The 19212-nt window shown below is 38.4% G+C and overlaps 1 protein-coding gene across 1 annotated transcript in view; it reads left to right on the top strand.

Moving 5' to 3' along the window:
• Positions 1-19212, top strand: part of INO80 (INO80 complex ATPase subunit) — a 114933-nt gene that overhangs the window by 32944 nt on the left and 62777 nt on the right. Inside the window, exons 12-24 of the mRNA XM_040969963.1 lie at positions 1190-1399; positions 1757-1837; positions 2557-2652; positions 7648-7707; positions 8064-8206; positions 9488-9572; positions 9988-10105; positions 10961-11046; positions 14033-14200; positions 14415-14548; positions 15561-15628; positions 16840-16933; positions 17669-17840. Of these exons, the coding sequence (XP_040825897.1) occupies positions 1190-1399; positions 1757-1837; positions 2557-2652; positions 7648-7707; positions 8064-8206; positions 9488-9572; positions 9988-10105; positions 10961-11046; positions 14033-14200; positions 14415-14548; positions 15561-15628; positions 16840-16933; positions 17669-17840 (1515 nt within the window). The remainder of the gene's footprint in view (positions 1-1189; positions 1400-1756; positions 1838-2556; positions 2653-7647; positions 7708-8063; positions 8207-9487; positions 9573-9987; positions 10106-10960; positions 11047-14032; positions 14201-14414; positions 14549-15560; positions 15629-16839; positions 16934-17668; positions 17841-19212) is intronic.

Raw genomic sequence — 19212 nt, 5'->3', positions numbered from 1 at the left:
CTTTCCCAGGCCAGAAGCAGGGAGCTGGATGGGAAGCGGGGCTGCCAGGATTAGAACCGGTGCCCATATGGGATCCCGTTTAATGAATTGCATAAGAACCTTTCTAGAAATTTGGGAGAGATAAATGGGGGCAGGTGTTTGGGATAGTGATTAAGATGCTACATCCTGTGACGGAGAGCTTTCATTTGATTCCCACCTCCACACACACTTAGTTTTGTTCCTTTTTTTTTTCCTTTAAAGATTTATTATTTTGTTTATTTCGGCGGTAAAGTTACAGGGATAGAGGGAGAGACAAGTCTCAACCCACTAGTTCATCCCCCAAAAGATTGCAATGACAGGGTCTGAGCCAAGCCCTCGTCTAGAGCGTCTTCTGGTTCTTCTATGTGGTGCTTGGGCTCAAGCACTTGGACCATCTTCCTCTGTTTTCCCAGGTACATTTGCAGAGATCTGGACTGGAAGTGGAGCAGCTAGTCTTGAACTGGCACCTGAATGGGGTGCTGGAACTGCACACAGCAGTTTTTAACATCTTTTGCCACATTCAGATTGGCTTAGCTATGGTCAGTGTGGCCACTTGGGGAATGAATCAGTGGATGGAAGGTCTTTCTCCTGTGTGTTCTCCCTGTGTATCTGCCTTTCCAATAAAAATAAATAATAAATCTTCAAAAACAAAACAAGTTAAAAACTATTGTGGGGCTTCCGCACAGTGCTGGATACTGAACTTGCCGTTTCAGTACATTCTGGGAGGCAGCAGGCGGTTGGGTTCCTGCCCAGACAGACACGGATTAAGATCTCATTCCTAAGCATTTGGGAAGTAAGCCAGTAGATGGAAAGTTTCTGTCTAACTCTGAAATAAAGTAGAAATTAAAGTTTTTTTAATAGATATGAATGCAGTCTACCTGCTATGCTAGTTGATTTTGTATCAAATCTTTAATTCCTTGATGTAACATTGCTGTTGTAATATATTTTGATGTCTAACATTTGTCCATTGTATTACATTCTCAATGTGATTATACTTAATATTAATAGAATATTTTGATATACTGTGATTTGTGATATTTATTTCATCAGTCAGATAAGTGTCAGTTCTTCTAGTTATTTCAGAGCACTGTAAGTATGGTTTTATCATGAATTTTTTGGCTGTTACTGTTTCTTCAGGTTTTTTTCTTTTTTTTTAATTTTGATTTTCCAGACAAGATCATTTGATGAAGATGCAAAAGAAAGTCGAGCAGCTGCCCTACGAGCAGCAAACAAGTCTGGCACTGGGTTTGGAGAGAGTTACAGCTTGGCAAACCCATCTATCCGGGCTGGTGAGGATATCCCACAGCCTACAATTTTTAATGGCAAATTGAAAGGTTATCAACTGAAAGGCATGAATTGGTTGGCCAATCTCTATGAACAGGTGAATTTTAGAAACATGTCATACCCATTCCCTTTTTCTGTTACCGCTTTTCTAAATTAACTGCTTCAATGTAATTGTAGAAGAAGTACAAGATAGGAGGCAGAAGGAGTGTTTGCTATGTTTGGAGATTCAACTCCAAACATTATTATCAGGTGTATAAATAAGGAACTAATTGTTGGTCTGTTCTTGGCCTGATGGTCTCATATGTTGTTGAATCAGTGAGAAATAGTACTGAGGCTACGGAGCTCTGGGCACTTTTATTTGAACAAATCTGTCTTTTTGGTTGGTTCTTTTTGGTAATAGTTTTAACATTGTGTCCTGAAATGGAGATGTTGACCTTATAAATATTTTTTCCAGGGTATTAATGGTATCCTTGCTGATGAAATGGGCCTTGGTAAGACAGTGCAGAGCATTGCCCTGCTGGCCCACTTGGCTGAGGTGGGTAAAACACAATCTGTCTTCCCCTCTCCCTAACATTGTCTGTTGCTAGTCAGCCACTTTCAAAGCTCTAGCTTGCAGCCACTTAAGGCACTTAATCCTGGCCCTCAAGGCCCTTACAAGTGGACAGTCTGGTATATAGCACTTCAACTTTCAAGAGGGCTGGGACAGTTTTTAAGCATCTGGACTGAAACTCCTCCAGCTCTCCTGACAGCTCATTGTGACGTGGTGTAAGGCACTGAGACCCAGAGTCGTAGCTCTGCTCTTGACCAGCAGGCTAAACTTGGACATTTCACTTGGCCTCGCTGAATTTAATTCATTTTCTCTCTCAGTGGGTTAGTTTCCTCATGTTTAAAATGGATTTTGTAGGAATTTTGTGAGAATTAGAGAACATTTATATACTAATAAATTTAGTTGTGAATTGTTGATGGGAGAATGGATTTGTAAGTTGATTTTGATGCAAATCCACAAATAGTTTTTTATAATATGATCTTCTTATGAAATTTTAAGACCCTCATAAGTAAGAATACAAAAGAGGGAATAATTTTTTTTCTTCAGAATGTGTTCTTCCATATGTTGTTTTTATTATTAATATTAATTTGTAGATTTGGGAACTAGGCACCTTTTACTTGTTATGTGTTTCCTATTTAATTGTTCTTTAATTATTTTAAATATCTTCAGATTTCTAGCAGTTGTTTGACCCAGTTTTTCTGTTACAGAGAGAGAACATTTGGGGACCGTTCTTAATAATTTCACCCGCCTCTACACTTAATAATTGGCACCAGGAGTTTACTAGATTTGTTCCTAAATTTAAGGTAACAACAATTGAACCAAACAAACTGCTGCTTTTTAAAATAAACTTGAGTCTTCTTTTGCTGCCTTACTGACTGATGTAATCGCTCATAATAGCTTTAAATTGCTTATGTTCCCAAAAATGCTTTGCATATGTTACCTATAAAAGTTACTGATGATAAAAAAATTTTATAAATAAATAAATAGATAAAAGTTTTGACGGGAGCAGTAGGAAAACATATTACATCTTTAATAACAGGGAAAGTCTAAGTCCAGTTTGTCTGATTTCCTTAATCTAATTACAGAAATTAATGCTCCCAGTCAATCTGTTATAACAGAAATTATCTGCTTAGTTTAGTGTAACAGATTTTTGATAAGGTAAGACATGAGCTTGCATCTGCTATAATTTATGGCCTTGCTCTTTCCATCTATTCATTTGTTTGTTTTTAAAAAATGCTTACGTTTGAATTCTATTTTTCCATGACCTACTCTTCCTTCCTTCCTTCCTTCCTTCCTTCCTTCCTTCCTTCCTTCCTTCCTTCCTTCCTTCCTTCCTTCTTTTTGTAAAGATAGAGTGATAGGGAATGAGACATATCTTCCATCTGCTTTTTTACTCGCCAAATATTGGCAATAGCTGTGGATGGGCCAGGCTCTAGTCAGGAGCCAGGAGTATCAGCAACAAAGGTGCTTGAACTATCATCTGCTGCTTCTCATGCATATTACCAGGGGGCTGGATTCTGAATGGAGAAACTGGGACTGCTACTCGCACTCTGATATTAGATGTGAGCTTGCTGAAAGTTAGCTTGACTGGCTGTGCCACAGTGCCAGTTGTGTATGGGTGCGTGTGTGTGTATGTTTTGCTTCTTTTTAAGAGAAAATTATTTATTTACTGATTTATTTGAGAGGCAGTTACAGAAAGAGATAGACACACACAGAAAGAGATCTCCAATGCAGTGGCTCACTCCCCAGCTGGTTGCCACAGCAGGCCCTGGGTCAGGACAGAACTAGGAGCCAGGTTTTCATCTGTCCTAGTGTGTGAGTGGTGTTTCCGTAGCAGTCATTGGTTCCGCAGAGTTTACAGAGGACCAGGTTGGGTGGAGGTGCAAGCAGGAACTTCTCTGGTAGTGTGTTGTAAAGAGTAGGAGTGTGAATGAGCTTACCTGCTTTGAGTAATTTTAAGACTGTGGTCTCACTTTTGTCATAGAATCATAGGTTTAGGAACTGTTTGCAAGATACATTAAATATATAGAGTTTAACATGGGTGTTTTTGCTTTCTGGTAAGGATAGATTTTTGTGTATTTTCTCTTGAATTATGTGGCATATGGAAATGCAGATGAGCATAATTTTTCTCCGTTGTCTCCTGTTTCATAAAGATTCAGTATTGTTTGAAAATAACTTTTCTACCGTATGGCTGCCATTTTCAGTAGTTCTTCTACCGGATGATAGATGGCAGTGTGGTACTATCAGTGTCAATAGTAGCACCTTTTGTCATTATAGTTATAATGAAATTGAGTTTTTGTTTGCTTTTTGAGTTTTTCCTTGTTTTGTTTATTATTTTTTTTAATCTGGAAGTCAGGGACAAAAAGACCAAGAGAGAGATCTTTCATCTACCAGTTTACTGTTCGCATGAAAACAATAGCCAGAGCAGGGCCAGGCCTAAGACAGGAACCCAGAATTGAAACTGTGTCTCCCGTGTGGATGTCAGGAATACAGATGCTTTGGCAATAGCCTGCTTATTTGCAGGGTGTACATTAGCAGTAACCTAGGTGGAGGCAGAGCTGGGACTCAAACCCATGCACTGCAGTATAGAATTCAGTCATTACACCATATAGCCTCCCCTCACCATTTAGTTTTTTTAAAGAAATTCTGACTGATAATATAAGATTTAGGTCTCGTTGTTTTAATGTGTTTGATATATTCAAAGCAAAGCAAACACATCTTTGCAAGTATTTGTAATATCAAATTCTCTTCTGTTTTCTTTTTAAGATTTGATGATTTTTATTGGAAAGGCAGATTTACAGAGAGGAGAGATAGAGAAAAATCACTCCCCCAAATGGCTTCAGTGGCTAAAGCTGAGCCAATCTAAAGCCAGGAGGTCAAAAGTTTCCTCTAGGGCCTGGTGCAATAGTGTAGTGGTTAAGATCCCCACCTTGCACACCCGGGATCCCATGTGGGCGCCAGTTCTAATCCCAGCAGCTGCACTTCCCATCCAGCTCCCTGCTTGTGGCCTGGGAAAGCAGGACGGGCCCAAACCTTTGGGGCCCTGTACGCACGTGGGAGACCCGGAAGAGGCTCCTGGCTCACTGGCTTTGAACTGGGTCAGCTCCAGCCGTTGTGGCTGCTTGGGGAGTGAATCATCAGATGGAAGAGCTTCTACTCTATCTCTCTTCCTCTCTGTATATCTGACTTTGTGATAAAAATAAATAAGTCTTTTTAAAAAAAATAAGTTTCCTCTCGGCATCCCACTTGGGTGCCGGGTCCCAAGGCTTTGGGCCATCCTCAGCTGCTTTCTCTGGCCACAAGCAGGGAGCTGGATGGGAGGTGGAGCAACTGTGATACAACCCAGTGCCATGTGGGATCCCCCTGCTTTGCAAGAAGAGGATAAGCCATTGAGCCATTGCTCTGAGCCCTCCTGTTGTTTTTATGTCCCTGTGGTCACCCCACTGTGTACTAGAATACCAGAACTTTGTCCTTCATATCCATTGGTCGGATTTTTCCAATCTTCCCTCCACCAAATTTCCCTTTGCTATGCAATTTTAGAGGTCCATAAAATACAGTCTTTGAGCCAACTCCAGGTACCATCTGTTTTATATTGTGTTGTTTCTATATTTATATGCTTTAGAGTTACGATGTAAAGTGTACAGTTTAATAGCATTAAGTACAACTATCTTGGCTATCTAGTTCCAGAAGTTTTTAATCACTCCAGCTGGTATCGCAGTATAAATCAAGCAGTCACTCTCATTTCCCCCTTTTCTTCCAGCTTCTGGCAACCAGAAATCTGTTGCAGGGGGGTTTGTTCATTCTGGATGTTTCATATAAGTGGAATTATCTAGTGAATGGCTCTTTATGCCTGGCTTCTTTCTATTGGCGTAGAATTTTCAGAGTCCACCACATTGTAGCATATATCAGCGGCTCATTCTTTTTATGGTTGAGTAATACCCTGTTTTATGTCTTTATCACCGTTGTGTTTACTCAATCTCTGTTGATGGGAATTTGTGTTCTTCCCTCCTTTTGGCTATTGTGATAATACTGCTGTGCACATTTGTTTTCAGATACAAATTTTTATGGTACAAAATTTTGTACTACTTTGAGCACTAGTCTTATTTTCACTTCTTTAGATATATATGAGTTAGAATTGCTAAGCCGTATCATAATTCTATTTAGGAATCCATCTCCTTATATGATGTATGAATGATTTTTCGATTTTAAATTGTTGATAAGAATATTTCATATCATGTGATGTGAAATTCATCATACATATTAAAACATAACCACATTTTTTTATAGATTATTGTTTTGTTTGCACATTTGGTTTCTAGTAGAGTTGAATTACAACAGAGACTGCATGATCTAGATTATTTGCAGAATAGTCAAAAGCCGGAGGATTTACAGAAAAGGTTTGCTGAACTCTGCCATCTCTGTCCTAATTCAGCCATTGGTTCTGTGGCCATTATTCTTCGGATTGTTGGACACTTATTCACTTCCTTGCAGAACAAGTTTGATGTAGATTCAGCTCAGGTGTATGGTTAGATCGTGGTGAAAGATACTTTAGATCTCTGAGAACTTATTCTATTTGGTAGTTATCTTAGTAATATCCTTTATGGTTTTATTATGATCATTGCCTCTTCCTACTTTTTTTCCTTCTCAACTTCCTTTCTCCCTTGTGTTATGAAATGTGATTTATGTTTTTTAAAAGACATTATACCATTCTTCATTAATGAAATTAGCTATTCTGTATGTTTTCATTTTTTTCTACTTTTTTGCAACTTTTTTTCTAGTGTTTTGAGATGGAGTATTGATTTGTTTGCAGCTTCTGGGTCTGTGAATTTCAGACTACAGGTTGCTTTGTAAGCATGGCTATAGCTGTCAGAAGATAACTGTGTGTACTTCTGAAGTTCTGAACAGGAAGAATTTCCTAAATGTCATACCTTGGTTATTACTTTATAGCCTAAAGAGAGAACATTGTTTTTATGATTTCAGTCCTTTGAAATTTGTTGCATCTTGGCCTTTATGACCCAACATATGGTCAGTTTATGCATGTCCTCTGTGTGTTTTTGAAGGTTACAACATACAGGCACATGTTGTAGTGGTTATGATATTTGTGTTCCATATCAGAGTAACCTGGAATCAATACCCAGTATCTTGTTAGTAAACAGAGGATAGGGGACAAATTGTTTATGTAAAAATAAAAAGAGAACAAAATAAACATTAAAAAAAATACTCAGCTATGGTTGTGTAGACTGTAGGGGACTGTGGGTGATGGCTGATGGATTTGGGTTTCTGTCTCATTCAGGGGAAGCCTGGGTTACATTCCCAGCTTTGGCTTTCACCAGTCCTTTCCCTCACTGTAGCCCCCAGCCGTTAACTACATGTGTGCAGTGAACCAATGGATGGGATCTCTGTCTGCATCTTTACACTGCACTACAGTTTTTGTTCCAATATCCCTATTTTAAGAACGAACTGGTCTTCAGTTTCTCACCTTTCAAGTAGAACTTGAGGATAGATCAATACCAGTGTCATGTCAGAGGCTTCACTTCTCTGAACTTGTTTTCTTCTTTTCAGGTTTTTGGCTCCATTATTTCCTAATGTAGTATAATTTCCTAAATAGTTTTGATACTTTGAAAGAATTGTTTGTTTTTATTTTACAGCAAGAGATGTCAGATCATGTGGTGTACCTTTGAAATAAGAAAAGCTTTGACTGATTCAATTAAATTCTTTTTGAGTCATGCTGAATAAAATAATGGTGATGATTAAATATTATCAATAGCAAATTTTGTATCTTTTGACTCTTTTGCCAGGTGCTACCATATTGGGGAAATCCTCATGATAGAAAAGTCATCAGGAGGTTTTGGAGTCAGGTAATTTGGCTTACTCTGTACATGGCAATAATTATATTTCTCCAGTTGATTTAAATAATTTCTTTTAGATAAAATCTTCCCATTATATGTTTTTGGACACTTTTCAAGTGCACTTTTCCCTGGCACAATGCTTTCGCTACTACACAGTCAGCTGGACATGAGGTTAAAAAACTTTTTCTTTAATAAGGTGAAGGCTATTTCTTAGTACAGCTTATTATTTAAGAACACAGTTCCTCTTCCTGCACATTTCCATGACAGTTTTAACATCTTGACTTGACAAAAAAGAGTCTAAATCTCATTACCCCATTATGAATTGTTAGCAATCTCTTTTGACTCCTCCCCTTTTGTATTTGCAGAAGACCCTCTACACTCAGGATGCACCCTTCCATGTGGTGATCACCAGCTACCAGCTGGTGGTGCAGGACGTAAAGTATTTCCAGCGGGTCAAGTGGCAATACATGGTACTGGATGAGGCTCAGGCACTCAAGAGTAGTTCCAGGTATATAGGGTCCCGGGTTTGGTACAATAAGTGCATGTGTTTCTATATATGTGAAGGAAGATTGTGACAGTTCCTCTGCATCAGCCAAATAGGCCTCTTTACTGTTTTTCATGGGATGCGTATATTAATGCTTAGAGCACAAACATTTATTCCCATACTTCAGTCATTATTATATTTAATAGCTCTTTTTTCAAGAAAAACTTGTATAAAGATGAGTCCCTGACCTATTTTGTTGGGAGGATCATTTTAGATCCGTGTTTCAAGCAGAATTTATAACATTATAATTGTGTGGATTGGAAGTTCTGTCCATTTCTTCTATGCTTATCTCAATCCCTGGATTTTTTTTTTCTAAGATTTATTTTTATTGGATAGTCAGATATACAGAGAGGAAAAGAGAGAGAGGAAGATCTTCCGTCCGATGATTCACTCTCCAAGTGACCACAACGGCTGGAGCTGACCCAGTCCGAAGCCAGGAGCTCTTCCTGGTCTCCCACGCGGGTGCAGGGCTCAAAGCTTTGGGTTGTCTTCAACTGCTTTCCCAGGCCACAAGCATGGAGCTGGATGAGAAGCAGGGCCGCCAGGATTAGAACCGGCGCCCATATGAGATCCCAAAAGTGCAAGGCGAGGACTTTAACCACTACGCTATCGTCCCAGGCCCAGACCCTTGGTTGTTAATGTATCTCCAGGAATTCTATTATTGAATGGTGAAAGTATTTGGCTATAAGGTATTAACCTTAGGCTTGTGGTTTTATGAATTCATGGTGAGTGCACAGAACGTATCAGTTCTTACTAAATAGTTATAGGGTGTATTGCCCATGGGACTTTACATCCTCGGAAGCATGTTGCTTCATTTTTCACTTTGTAGAGGGAAAACATGCATGTTTACTGGGATCATTGAACATTCATTTTGTATGTTCTTGTCCCATCTTCATTCCTTCATTATTGTATCTGAGTTCATAGATTAATAGTTTTAATACTGTCTCTTACTTTTTTATTAAGTGGCTTATATCAGTGAAAATGACTAAGCATCGGAGGCTTTTGAAAGCCAGAAGGGATTCTACACTGGGCTGTTTTTCTTGTATGCCATGAAATCAGCATTTCAATATAGAATGGATTCCTCAGCTTTGTTGAATTAATATTTTACAGTTGTATAAATGGGAAAGTATTTGATTCTGAGAGTATTGTTTTTTGTAAAACTAAATTTTTAGGAATATGGGGTGTCGGTAGGGTAATTAGATAAAGATTACTAAGCTGAAATGTGTAAATCATTTTATTGGACAGTGTGCGCTGGAAGATCCTCTTACAGTTCCAGTGTCGGAATCGACTTTTGCTCACTGGGACTCCTATCCAGAACACGATGGCTGAGGTAGGCACTGGTCAAGATTCAGGTTGGTCTACAAAAGAGCATAGGGTTCTATCTCATGCCTCTCTGTAGTGCTGCTGCTGTGTGCTAAACATGTTAACCAAAACAAACCTGAGTTGTCTTTTAGGCATCATTTAGTTTTCTTATTCTCTGACATATGCCAATGATGTATTTATTCCTTTATCTAATGTAGTAGTGACCACTTTTGAAAATATTTCCCAAATAATAGAGAGATGCTCTTACACTAAAATTGAAAAGTAATAGTCTCCAGCCCTGCCCCAGTGTAGACACAAACACACAGCTCTACCTCCAAACTTTCTTCAGTCTCTGACTCCAGATTCTGGTGAACCTTCACCTGTGATCATTTTGTTGTCCTGCAGTTATTTTCTTTCTTTCTTTTTTCTTTTTTTCTTTTCAGCTCTGGGCTCTGCTACATTTCATTATGCCAACATTATTTGATTCACACGAGGAATTTAATGAATGGTTTTCCAAGGACATTGAGAGCCATGCTGAAAATAAATCTGCCATTGATGAAAGTGAGTATTATTATGAGCTACGTTTAATTTTCTGTATTCATGTAGGAAATCACATAATTTTGTATTTTTTTCCCCTAGAAGATGGGGAGTTGTTTCTCTGATAAAATAATTATGTGACTTGTATATCATTGAGCGAGTGAAAAAAAAGGACTAATTGAGGAGTAGTCATGACTACTTAAAGCAGAGACGATTTAGTTTAAAAAAAAAATGAAACATTTTGGCTTGGGGAATTCTCATCTTTCATATACATCCCCAAAAATTAACTTTGGAATTATATTCTTTGTATAGGTGGATCAAGACTTTTTCTTTTAAGGATGAAAAAGCAAAGTAGTAGAGGAATCATTTTTGTGAACTTTTTCTCGTGTATTAGGTTTGATTCTATTGTGAATATTTAAACTTTTGAGTTTGTTGAATAATGCTTACCTGATTTTAAGAGCATTCTTGGTGATTCTTATTACATCGGTATGAGATGATATTATAATTAGAAATGTCCTTTAGTGATTTTATACTACAAGTTGTTAAAATGCTAGCAGTTGAATGATTTTGAGGGGAACACTGGAAGTCAGATATAGCCTGTGTTAGACCTATACAAGAATCTTATCATTGGGAAAGCATAAACACTATGAAAGTAAATTCTAATGAAAACTAGAGCCTAATTCATTTGTGGTGTTGATTTTAGCATGATGGTGTAGAAAATATTCTTTGAATTTCCACTTAAAAGAAGTTTAAAATCTGTTTTCCTAGAATTATTGAAACAATTGTGATATAAAAGGTTTAGTGACGGCTGAGCTTAGTATTTGTTTTGACTGTTTATGTTGAATCAATGTAATGTGGAGGGGCCTCCTGGCATTTCAGATCAACTCTCTCGCCTACACATGATCTTGAAACCATTTATGCTGAGGAGAATCAAGAAAGATGTGGAAAACGAGTTGTCTGATAAGGTAAGGAAAGAAACCTTTACTATGCACCAAGTTATGGTTCCAGGGGTGATAAATTCCTTGATGCATGGAGAATGCCTGTAAATTTGATTGTGTCAAGGTCAGGCATTTGGTGCAAATGTGAGCTCCTGTTTGGAACACTTCTGTTCTATAACCTGGATTCAGCTCCTAGCTCTGGTTTGAATTACAGCTTCTTACTTACATATACATGTGGAGACAGCAGATAATGGCTTAAGTACTTTGGTTCTAGTTGACCTAAAGTGAGTCCCACCTTCATCTGCTTGTTCTCTCATAAAATGACATCAGTTGTTGGGGTGAGCCAGGTTGAAGCCAGGAGGCCGGAATTCCATCCAGGTGTCCCCAGTGGGTGGCAGGGCTCAGATACTTGGGCTTTTCTCTGCTGCTTTCACAGGTACATCAGCTCAGGTGCTGGATTGGAAGCAAAGAAAAACGGACATGAACGGGCACTTACATGGGATGCATGCATTGCAGCTGGTGGCCTACCCCACCATGTTATAATGCTGCCTCTTATCATTTTACTTTTTTATTCACTTGTTTGAGAGCTCCATAGTTGATTCCTCAATTTCCCTTAGTGAATGTGGCTAGGCTGTACTGGACCCAGGAACAGAATCCAAACTTGCCTTGGGTGACAGAAACCCAATTACTTGAGCCATCATTATTGCTCTCGAAGGTCTACATTGACAGTATACTGGATTCAGAGTATTCAGCCAGGTATCAAGCTTTGGCATATTGATGTGAGCATCTTAATCACTAGGGTACAAGTTGGTTCAAGATTTGATCTTTTTGAAAATATATGACAATTATTAGTCCTATTAAAGACAATAATTCCGTGATAGTATATCATGTACTTATTTGTGTAAACTCTTATTGAAAGAACTTGTTGGTTGAAAGATCTACATTTGACATTTGGGTACTATATCTCTTTCACATCTTTTCTTACCTTGCACTTTTTGAGGAAACCAAGAGGTTTTGTGGAGTTCCCCGTGTAATAGATTTCACTGATTCCATCCTGTGATGTCTGACATGTCCCTCTATCTACTGTATTTTGTAAATGACTGTTAGATGTAGAAGCTTAATGTCTTTCAGGCTGAGATTTGTTGTTTATGATTATTATTATTATTATATAAATCCTGTAATTTTGGTTTACACGTATTTTTGTGGAGGATCAGTACCAGATTTTCATGTAATTCTTTTGTGAATCCTCTATTACTTTTTCTCTTCATTTCCAGTCCTTGGAGTTGGCCACCATCTTCCATAGATTATAACTGTTGTTTACAATTCAGTTTTCTGCCTTAAAGGCATCATCAACATTTCTTGACAACGTCAGGTGATTCTCTGTTACCACGGGAAGCATTTTGAGTCATTTTGAAATCAGTAATGACCTTTGTAGGGTTGTTGTGGAGACATATACCTTTATTCCAAGAAAGGAGTTGCATTGTACCTCTACTAGTTATTTTTCCTAAAAGCTGCTTTGAAAAACTGGATGATTTTACCTAATAAATATAATAGTATCACAGAGAAGGCAGCTGACAGAGGAAAATTCTATCCAAGCATGGATCCTTGTATCATTACTATCATGAGTCTTTAGAACAGTAGCAGTGGGGACTGGCGCTGTAGCTTAGTGACTAAAGTCCTGGCCTTGCTTGTGCCAAGATCCAATATGGGCACTGGTTCTAGTCCTGGCAGCCCCAGTTCCTAATCGGCTCCCTGCTTGTGGTCTGGGGTAGCAGTGGAGAATGTCTCAAGGCCTTGGGACCCTGCACCCACATGGGAGGTCCAGAGGTGGCTCTGGGCTCCTGGCTTCAGATCAGCTCAGCTCCGGCCTTTGTAGCCACTTGGGGAGTGAAGCAACAGATGAAGATCTTCCTCTTTTGCTCTGTGTACCTGACTTTCCAATTAAAAAAAGAAAGGGAGCAGTGTCATAGTTTGTGTAATGCAGTGTTGTGAGTATAAAGGTGGTCAGAAAATAGTCTGGTTCTTAACCACTGTGCCTCAGTCACATTTCTTAACATTTCTTAACCTTTAATATTTCTAATCTTGTTGTAGTTCTGTTAGTGAAGGTCAGAGAATCCTGAAATCAGAAATGACATATGAGTTGTGTTTGAATGATGAGCTGGTATTTACTAGTCAATACGTTCAAAGCAGTGTACCAGGCAATGAGTGCCTTCTGAGCAGCAGTAGAGTAGCACTCAGACATGTGCTGTGTTTTGGCAAACATTTAGGCCATTGTAGCTAATATACATAGGAAGAGGATATGTTGATAGGAAGGCCAGAACTACAGTGTCGATAGGTCATGGTAGGCCTTAATTCCTAGATGAGAAGTTTTGATATTTTACACACAGTAATGCACAGCTAAGGGTCTTACTTAATAAGATTAAAGGCTGAAATGTCGAAATGTAACAGCAGTCGAGGCTAGCTCATAAGACAGTGTGCAGTTAGTGATGGAAATAGTGGTAAATTTCAGGTTGAGTTGAGTGTTAGGAGTGGTAGAAAATGGTGTGTGACAAACGTCAGAGTCGACTCTAATCAGAACTTGCTTAGGATTTGTCTTTAGCAGACTGAACAAATGGTGTAATGTTATTATCCAATTGAGTAAGTAGTGCAAAAGGTACTAATTTTGCCTGATATATCACATATGCAGTTACTACAGATTGAGTAGTACTGTCATGTTTAGCTAGGAGCATGAGTCTGGGCATATTTGAAGATATATTTTTGGTAAGGTTCTGTGAAAGCTTTTAGTTGGTGCTACTAGAATGGAGCGATTGCTTGGACAGAACACCTGTGACCAGAGAGTCAACTAAAGAATGCAACTCATACTTTTCTCTGGATCAATACCCACATCACAAGTTTACTGATACTAAATTTCTGTTAAGTACTGATTTCTCAATCATGCTCTGATCTGTATGTGTTGTCAAGTTCTAGGTGATAATGAATTTTGGTACAAGCTGTTTTTCCAAATGTTTTTTAGATTGAGATTCTAATGTACTGCCAACTGACCAGCCGACAAAAGCTGTTGTATCAGGCACTAAAGAACAAAATTTCCATTGAGGATTTATTGCAGTCTTCTATGGGCTCTACCCAGCAAGCGCAGAACACCACCAGCAGCCTCATGAATCTGGTCATGCAATTTCGGAAGGTAAGGGCTGATGTCAGCCAATGTTGGAGATGCCATTACCAGCCCAGTTATAGACAAAGGCCCTAGGCTAATAACAAATAAGGGATGTGAAAAGATGAAAAATGGGAGAGTAAATGTTCGTAGGAGAAAACATTGGAGATACAGGATTCCCCCTCCGTTCATTGAGTATGGTGTGTGCATATAACTATTATTTTACCATTTCTCTTGCTCTTAGGTGTGTAATCACCCAGAATTATTTGAACGGCAAGAAACGTGGTCTCCATTTCATATTTCCCTAAAGCCATACCAGATTTCAAAGTTTATCTACCGTCATGGACAGATCAGGGTCTTTAACCATTCACGAGACAGGTGAGCAGGTGTTCATACCTTTTTACCCTGTGTGCATTTTGTAATTTTGGGTTTCATGTCTGAGTGAATAAATTGGGTAGAGAGTATGTAATATCCCCAGCAATGAAGCTTAATTTTAAGCAAAGCATTGACTGCTGTTTGTTGGTTTTGGGGTAGGAATTTGAGCACTATTAAGTTTTCCACTAGATAACCTTAAAGTTTCTAGTTGCCTGTCTAAGACAGGAATGTACACTTGTACGCAGATATGTATATGCAGCAGTTACTGTATGGTTAATAAATGCCTTCAAAAGCCTCAGTTATTGCATTTGGTTTATAGGGATTTATTCTGTGCCTGGAGTTGTACTTATAGGACTGGTTGCATTTCAGATTATTTAAAATTATCCTCTTTACAGAATCAATGATAAATTTAGTAGAGGTTGAGTAGCTGTTGATATGTTAAACACAATTTACTTTTCAAAAATTTGTAGCCTACTCCATTGTGCATCTCCAAAGTAGGATGATTCTGACATCTAGACTTTCACCTCTTGCCAGAGGATTCTTCTATGAACCAACATTTGAGAATGATGGGTTTAGAAAGCGCCTGCTGTGGAGATCAGTAGACCTTGTTCTAAAAATAATCATTAACATGTTCTCCTGCAATTGAAAATTTGAGACACATGTCATTTTTATAAGTTCTTTGTGATAGTTCCAGGTTAATACTTAACTAAATTAGCAGGCACATATGGGCCAGAACTTTAGTTGGGTTTTTTTGTTTTTTGTTTTTTTGGTATGTTTGTTTAATGTTGTATTTGGCAACTTACAATGCTGAATTGTTTTTTGTTAAACATCAAATTTGATAACTTTGTTTTTGCTAAATCAAATGAGATTAATTTAAACTTGTGTTGTCTTGTACTTTAATTATTTTTGATAATGTAAGAATCTTACAATGAGAAATCTAAGGTACTATTTGTTTGGAATATCTGATCTTCCTGTATTTGTATTTGAGTTTGGCTTCATTTTATTCACTTTATAGGTGGTTAAGAATTCTTCTTTCTCCATTCGCACCAGATTATATTCAGCAGTCTCTCTTCCACAGGAAAGGTAAATTTTATGATCCATGGAAAGGAAGGTGTGTCAGGGATTTACCAAGATGTTCATTGTTTCCCTGAGAACTTTGGAGCTGGAAGTAATTTTGCCTATATGATAGGCCTTTATTTCTAAAGCTTTGCTACAGTTGAAGTAAGCAAATTAGTTCTCTTTCCAATCTCTGTATACTAATACCAAGCAGTAGAAGATGTGTCCAGGAGGGCCCGGTGTGATGGCTCAGTAGCTAAATCCTCGCCTTGCAACCGCCATATGGCACCAGTTCATGTTCCAGCTGCACCACTTTCCCTCGAGGTCCCTGCCTGTTGCCTGGGAAAAATAGAGGATGACCCAAAGCCTTTGTTACCCTGCACCTGTGGGACACTGGAGTCAGCTTCTCCCCAGTCTCCCATGTTGGTGCAGCAGTCCAAGCAGTCCAAGTTGGACCATCTTTTGCTGCTGTCTCAGGCACGTTAGTAGGGAATGGCAGTGGAAGTCGATCACCCAGAATAGCTGGCACCCATATGGGATACCAGCACTCCAGGTAGCAGTGTAACCTGCTATGCTATAGCACTGACTCCAGTGTCCAAAAGTAAGTCCAAGTTTTGGAATCTTTTACCTGGTATGACAAAGAAAAAGCAGTTAGCCAAGAATCTAAAAACCACAGACTATTGAGCTACTTCTGTTCTGAACCATGTGTGCCATGTATCAATCAAGATTTTTTTTGTGTGATCTTCATAGAAAGATGTGACATAGTGGCTACATCACAACATTTTAAGAATCTTTTGGTTTTAGATATATATCTCTAAAGAAAACCCCAAAAGATTCTTAAAATGTTGTGATTATATATATATATATACATATATATAAAAAATATATTATTATCATTTTATGATATAGTTTCATAGAGTCCAGCATCCTATTTGTAAGATATAGTTAACAGTTTCATTGGGAATCCATCTTTGATCTAGAAGTAGAGATGCATACTGTATTGTGTCCTCACATCTGAATATCATAATCTTTATAACACAATTACTATACATCCGCTTAAATGAAAAGCCACACACACAAAAATTAACAACAAGGAAACGAATATAAATTTACAACTCCATGAAGTTGTCAAGAGGTTTTGATAATTCTTAAGGCAGAATGCAGCAACTGCTATAGGCTTTAGCTGACAATTATCTCTTGGTTTACTCTTGGTGTTAACATCATTTTTGATATTCCAGGTGTTAATGAAGAAAGTTGTTTTTCATTTCTTCGCTTTATTGATGTTTCTCCAGCCGAAATGGCAAACCTCATGCTGCAAGGACTTTTGGCCAGGTAAGAGACCAGTCATTTCTGTGATGAGAAAGCAGTTAGGAGTAAGAGACTATAGTTGAATTTGTTGAATTTGTTGACTATAGTTGAATATAGTTGAAATTAATGATTTCATGTTATGTAATTTTAGAAAGCCTCGGGTTCTATTTCTGTTGTTAATAGCATTTGTTATTTACATGGGAATAGTAAATTTTCTTTTGCTCATTTAATTACATGTTGCTTCATGGTATACCTCAAATAAAAAATATTTAAGCTTTTCTTTCCTATGCAGGAAGATGATCTCCAAGTACTAGCTTCAAGTTAGCTTATTTTGTCCTGCTAGTACGTACAGGTTTCGAGCAAACTGGTGATTCATTCAGTTAGTGGTACTTGGCAGCATATCCTATCTCGTATATTCTAAAAAGTTCAGTTGTATGTTATTTGACATATGCTTTTAATCATTTGAGTACTTTATATAATGTGTCATGAATTCATTAGGAATAATTGCCTTGCGTCAAGACTTCTTTTGTGGTAGTTTTTGTAATATTTTCATTACTAGCGAGATTTATGAAGGATTTTAGCTTCAAGTTTGAAATAGTAGCTTAATTGAAATTTAAGAAAGTCCTATTTCTGTAATGCTCAAGATTTACATAAGAGATATTGGTGGGAGACAACCCTTGGATGGTTGCTCACTGCTGTGAACAGCTCTCACAACTCCATGGAGCACTGAATGAGCATGTCTGCTGTGGTTTGTTGCAGATGGTTAGCTAGTTTCCTGTCTCTGAAAGCCTCCTACAGGCTCCATCAGCTGCGCTCCTGGCGAGAGTCAGAAGGCGAGAGCCACGAGAGATTCCTGAAAAACAAAGATTTTCTTCTTGGGGTTAACTTTCCACTCTCCTTTCCCAACCTTTGCAGTTGCCCGTTGTTAAAGGTAAGCAATTATTGACCATAAATCACCAGTTACCACATTGTTCCCTTTTCATTAGTAAAGATCAGTAAAGATAATAAGAAATGATGGCCTGAAAGAGTTAGTAAGCTGAGTTATAACAATACCCATTCATATATATGTATTTATATATAGAAGTGTGACAGATGTTATACTTATGGTTATGTGGGTTAACACATAAGTCTACATTTTGGTAAAAATCACCTAGATAAAGGTAGAGAATACTGTTGTGTTCCATTTCTTGGTGAAAGGGAAGATTGGTCTAGTCTCTTCAGGTAGATTGTTTTGAGACATAGTGACTGACAGAAAGCTCCCATCTGCTGTGTTTTTTTTTTTATTATTATTTTATTTTACTTTGCTTGGCTTTAATGGAAAGATAGTGGCAAGGAGAGACAGAGAAAGTTTCACTCACCAAGTGCCTGCAATGCCTGAAGCTCAGCTGATCCTATGCCAAAACCCAGGATCATCTTCTGGGTCTCCCACATGGGTACAGGGTTCCAAGACTTTGGGCCATCCCCTGTTGCTTTCCCAAGCCAAAAGCAGGGAGCAGCATGGGAAGTGGAACAGCTGAGACAAGAACTGGTGCCCATATGGAATCCTGGTATGTGCTTGAAGGTAACGAATTGATCTGCTGAGCCATGGCACCAGCCCTGCATGATTACCTCTGAAAGGCCAAGTCTCTGAATGCCATCACATTGGGGGGGTTAAAGCTTCAAGATATGTATTTGGATATGGACACTGTTTAGTTTGGAATACTGATCTTTGGGGACTTCATGATGTCTTACTTTCTGAATATTAGGTGGAAATCCAGAAGCCACTCAGAGCAGTATGCATCTTTCTTTAAAGAGTTACCCTAAAATGTAGTCATCACAAGGTTTTTCTGTGTTTTGATATACTCATTCTTCCATACACGTTTCAAATATGTTGTGTTCAGAGATAATGCAATGATAAGCAAGTTTGATAAGAGACAAGTGGTTCAGACTTGGTCAAAGTAATTTGTTGTAGCCACTACACCCACAAAGCCATTAGCCTAGTGGCTGAAGTCTTCACCTTACCTGCACCGGGATTCCACTGGTTGTGCACTGGTTTTAACCCCAGTGGCCCTGCTTCCAATCCAGCTCCCTGCTTGTGGCAGTTGAGGACAGGCCAAAACCTTGGGACCCTGCACCTGTGTGGGATACCTGGAAGAAGCTCCTGGGTGCAGGCTTCGGATCAGTGCAGATCCAGCCGTTGTGCTCACTTGGAGAGTAAATCAACAGACGGAAAGTTCTCTTCTCTGTCTTGCCTCATATCTGTATATCTGCCATTCTAATAAAAATGAATAATTCTTTTAAAATAAATAATCCTTTAAAAAGTT

The sequence above is a fragment of the Ochotona curzoniae genome, unplaced genomic scaffold (assembly GCF_017591425.1).
Source record: "Ochotona curzoniae isolate NIBS_2020 unplaced genomic scaffold, NIBS_Ocur_1.0 scaffold_4701, whole genome shotgun sequence".
Classification (NCBI taxonomy): Eukaryota; Metazoa; Chordata; class Mammalia; order Lagomorpha; family Ochotonidae; genus Ochotona; species Ochotona curzoniae.
This window is presented reverse-complemented; position numbering and strand designations above follow the sequence as displayed.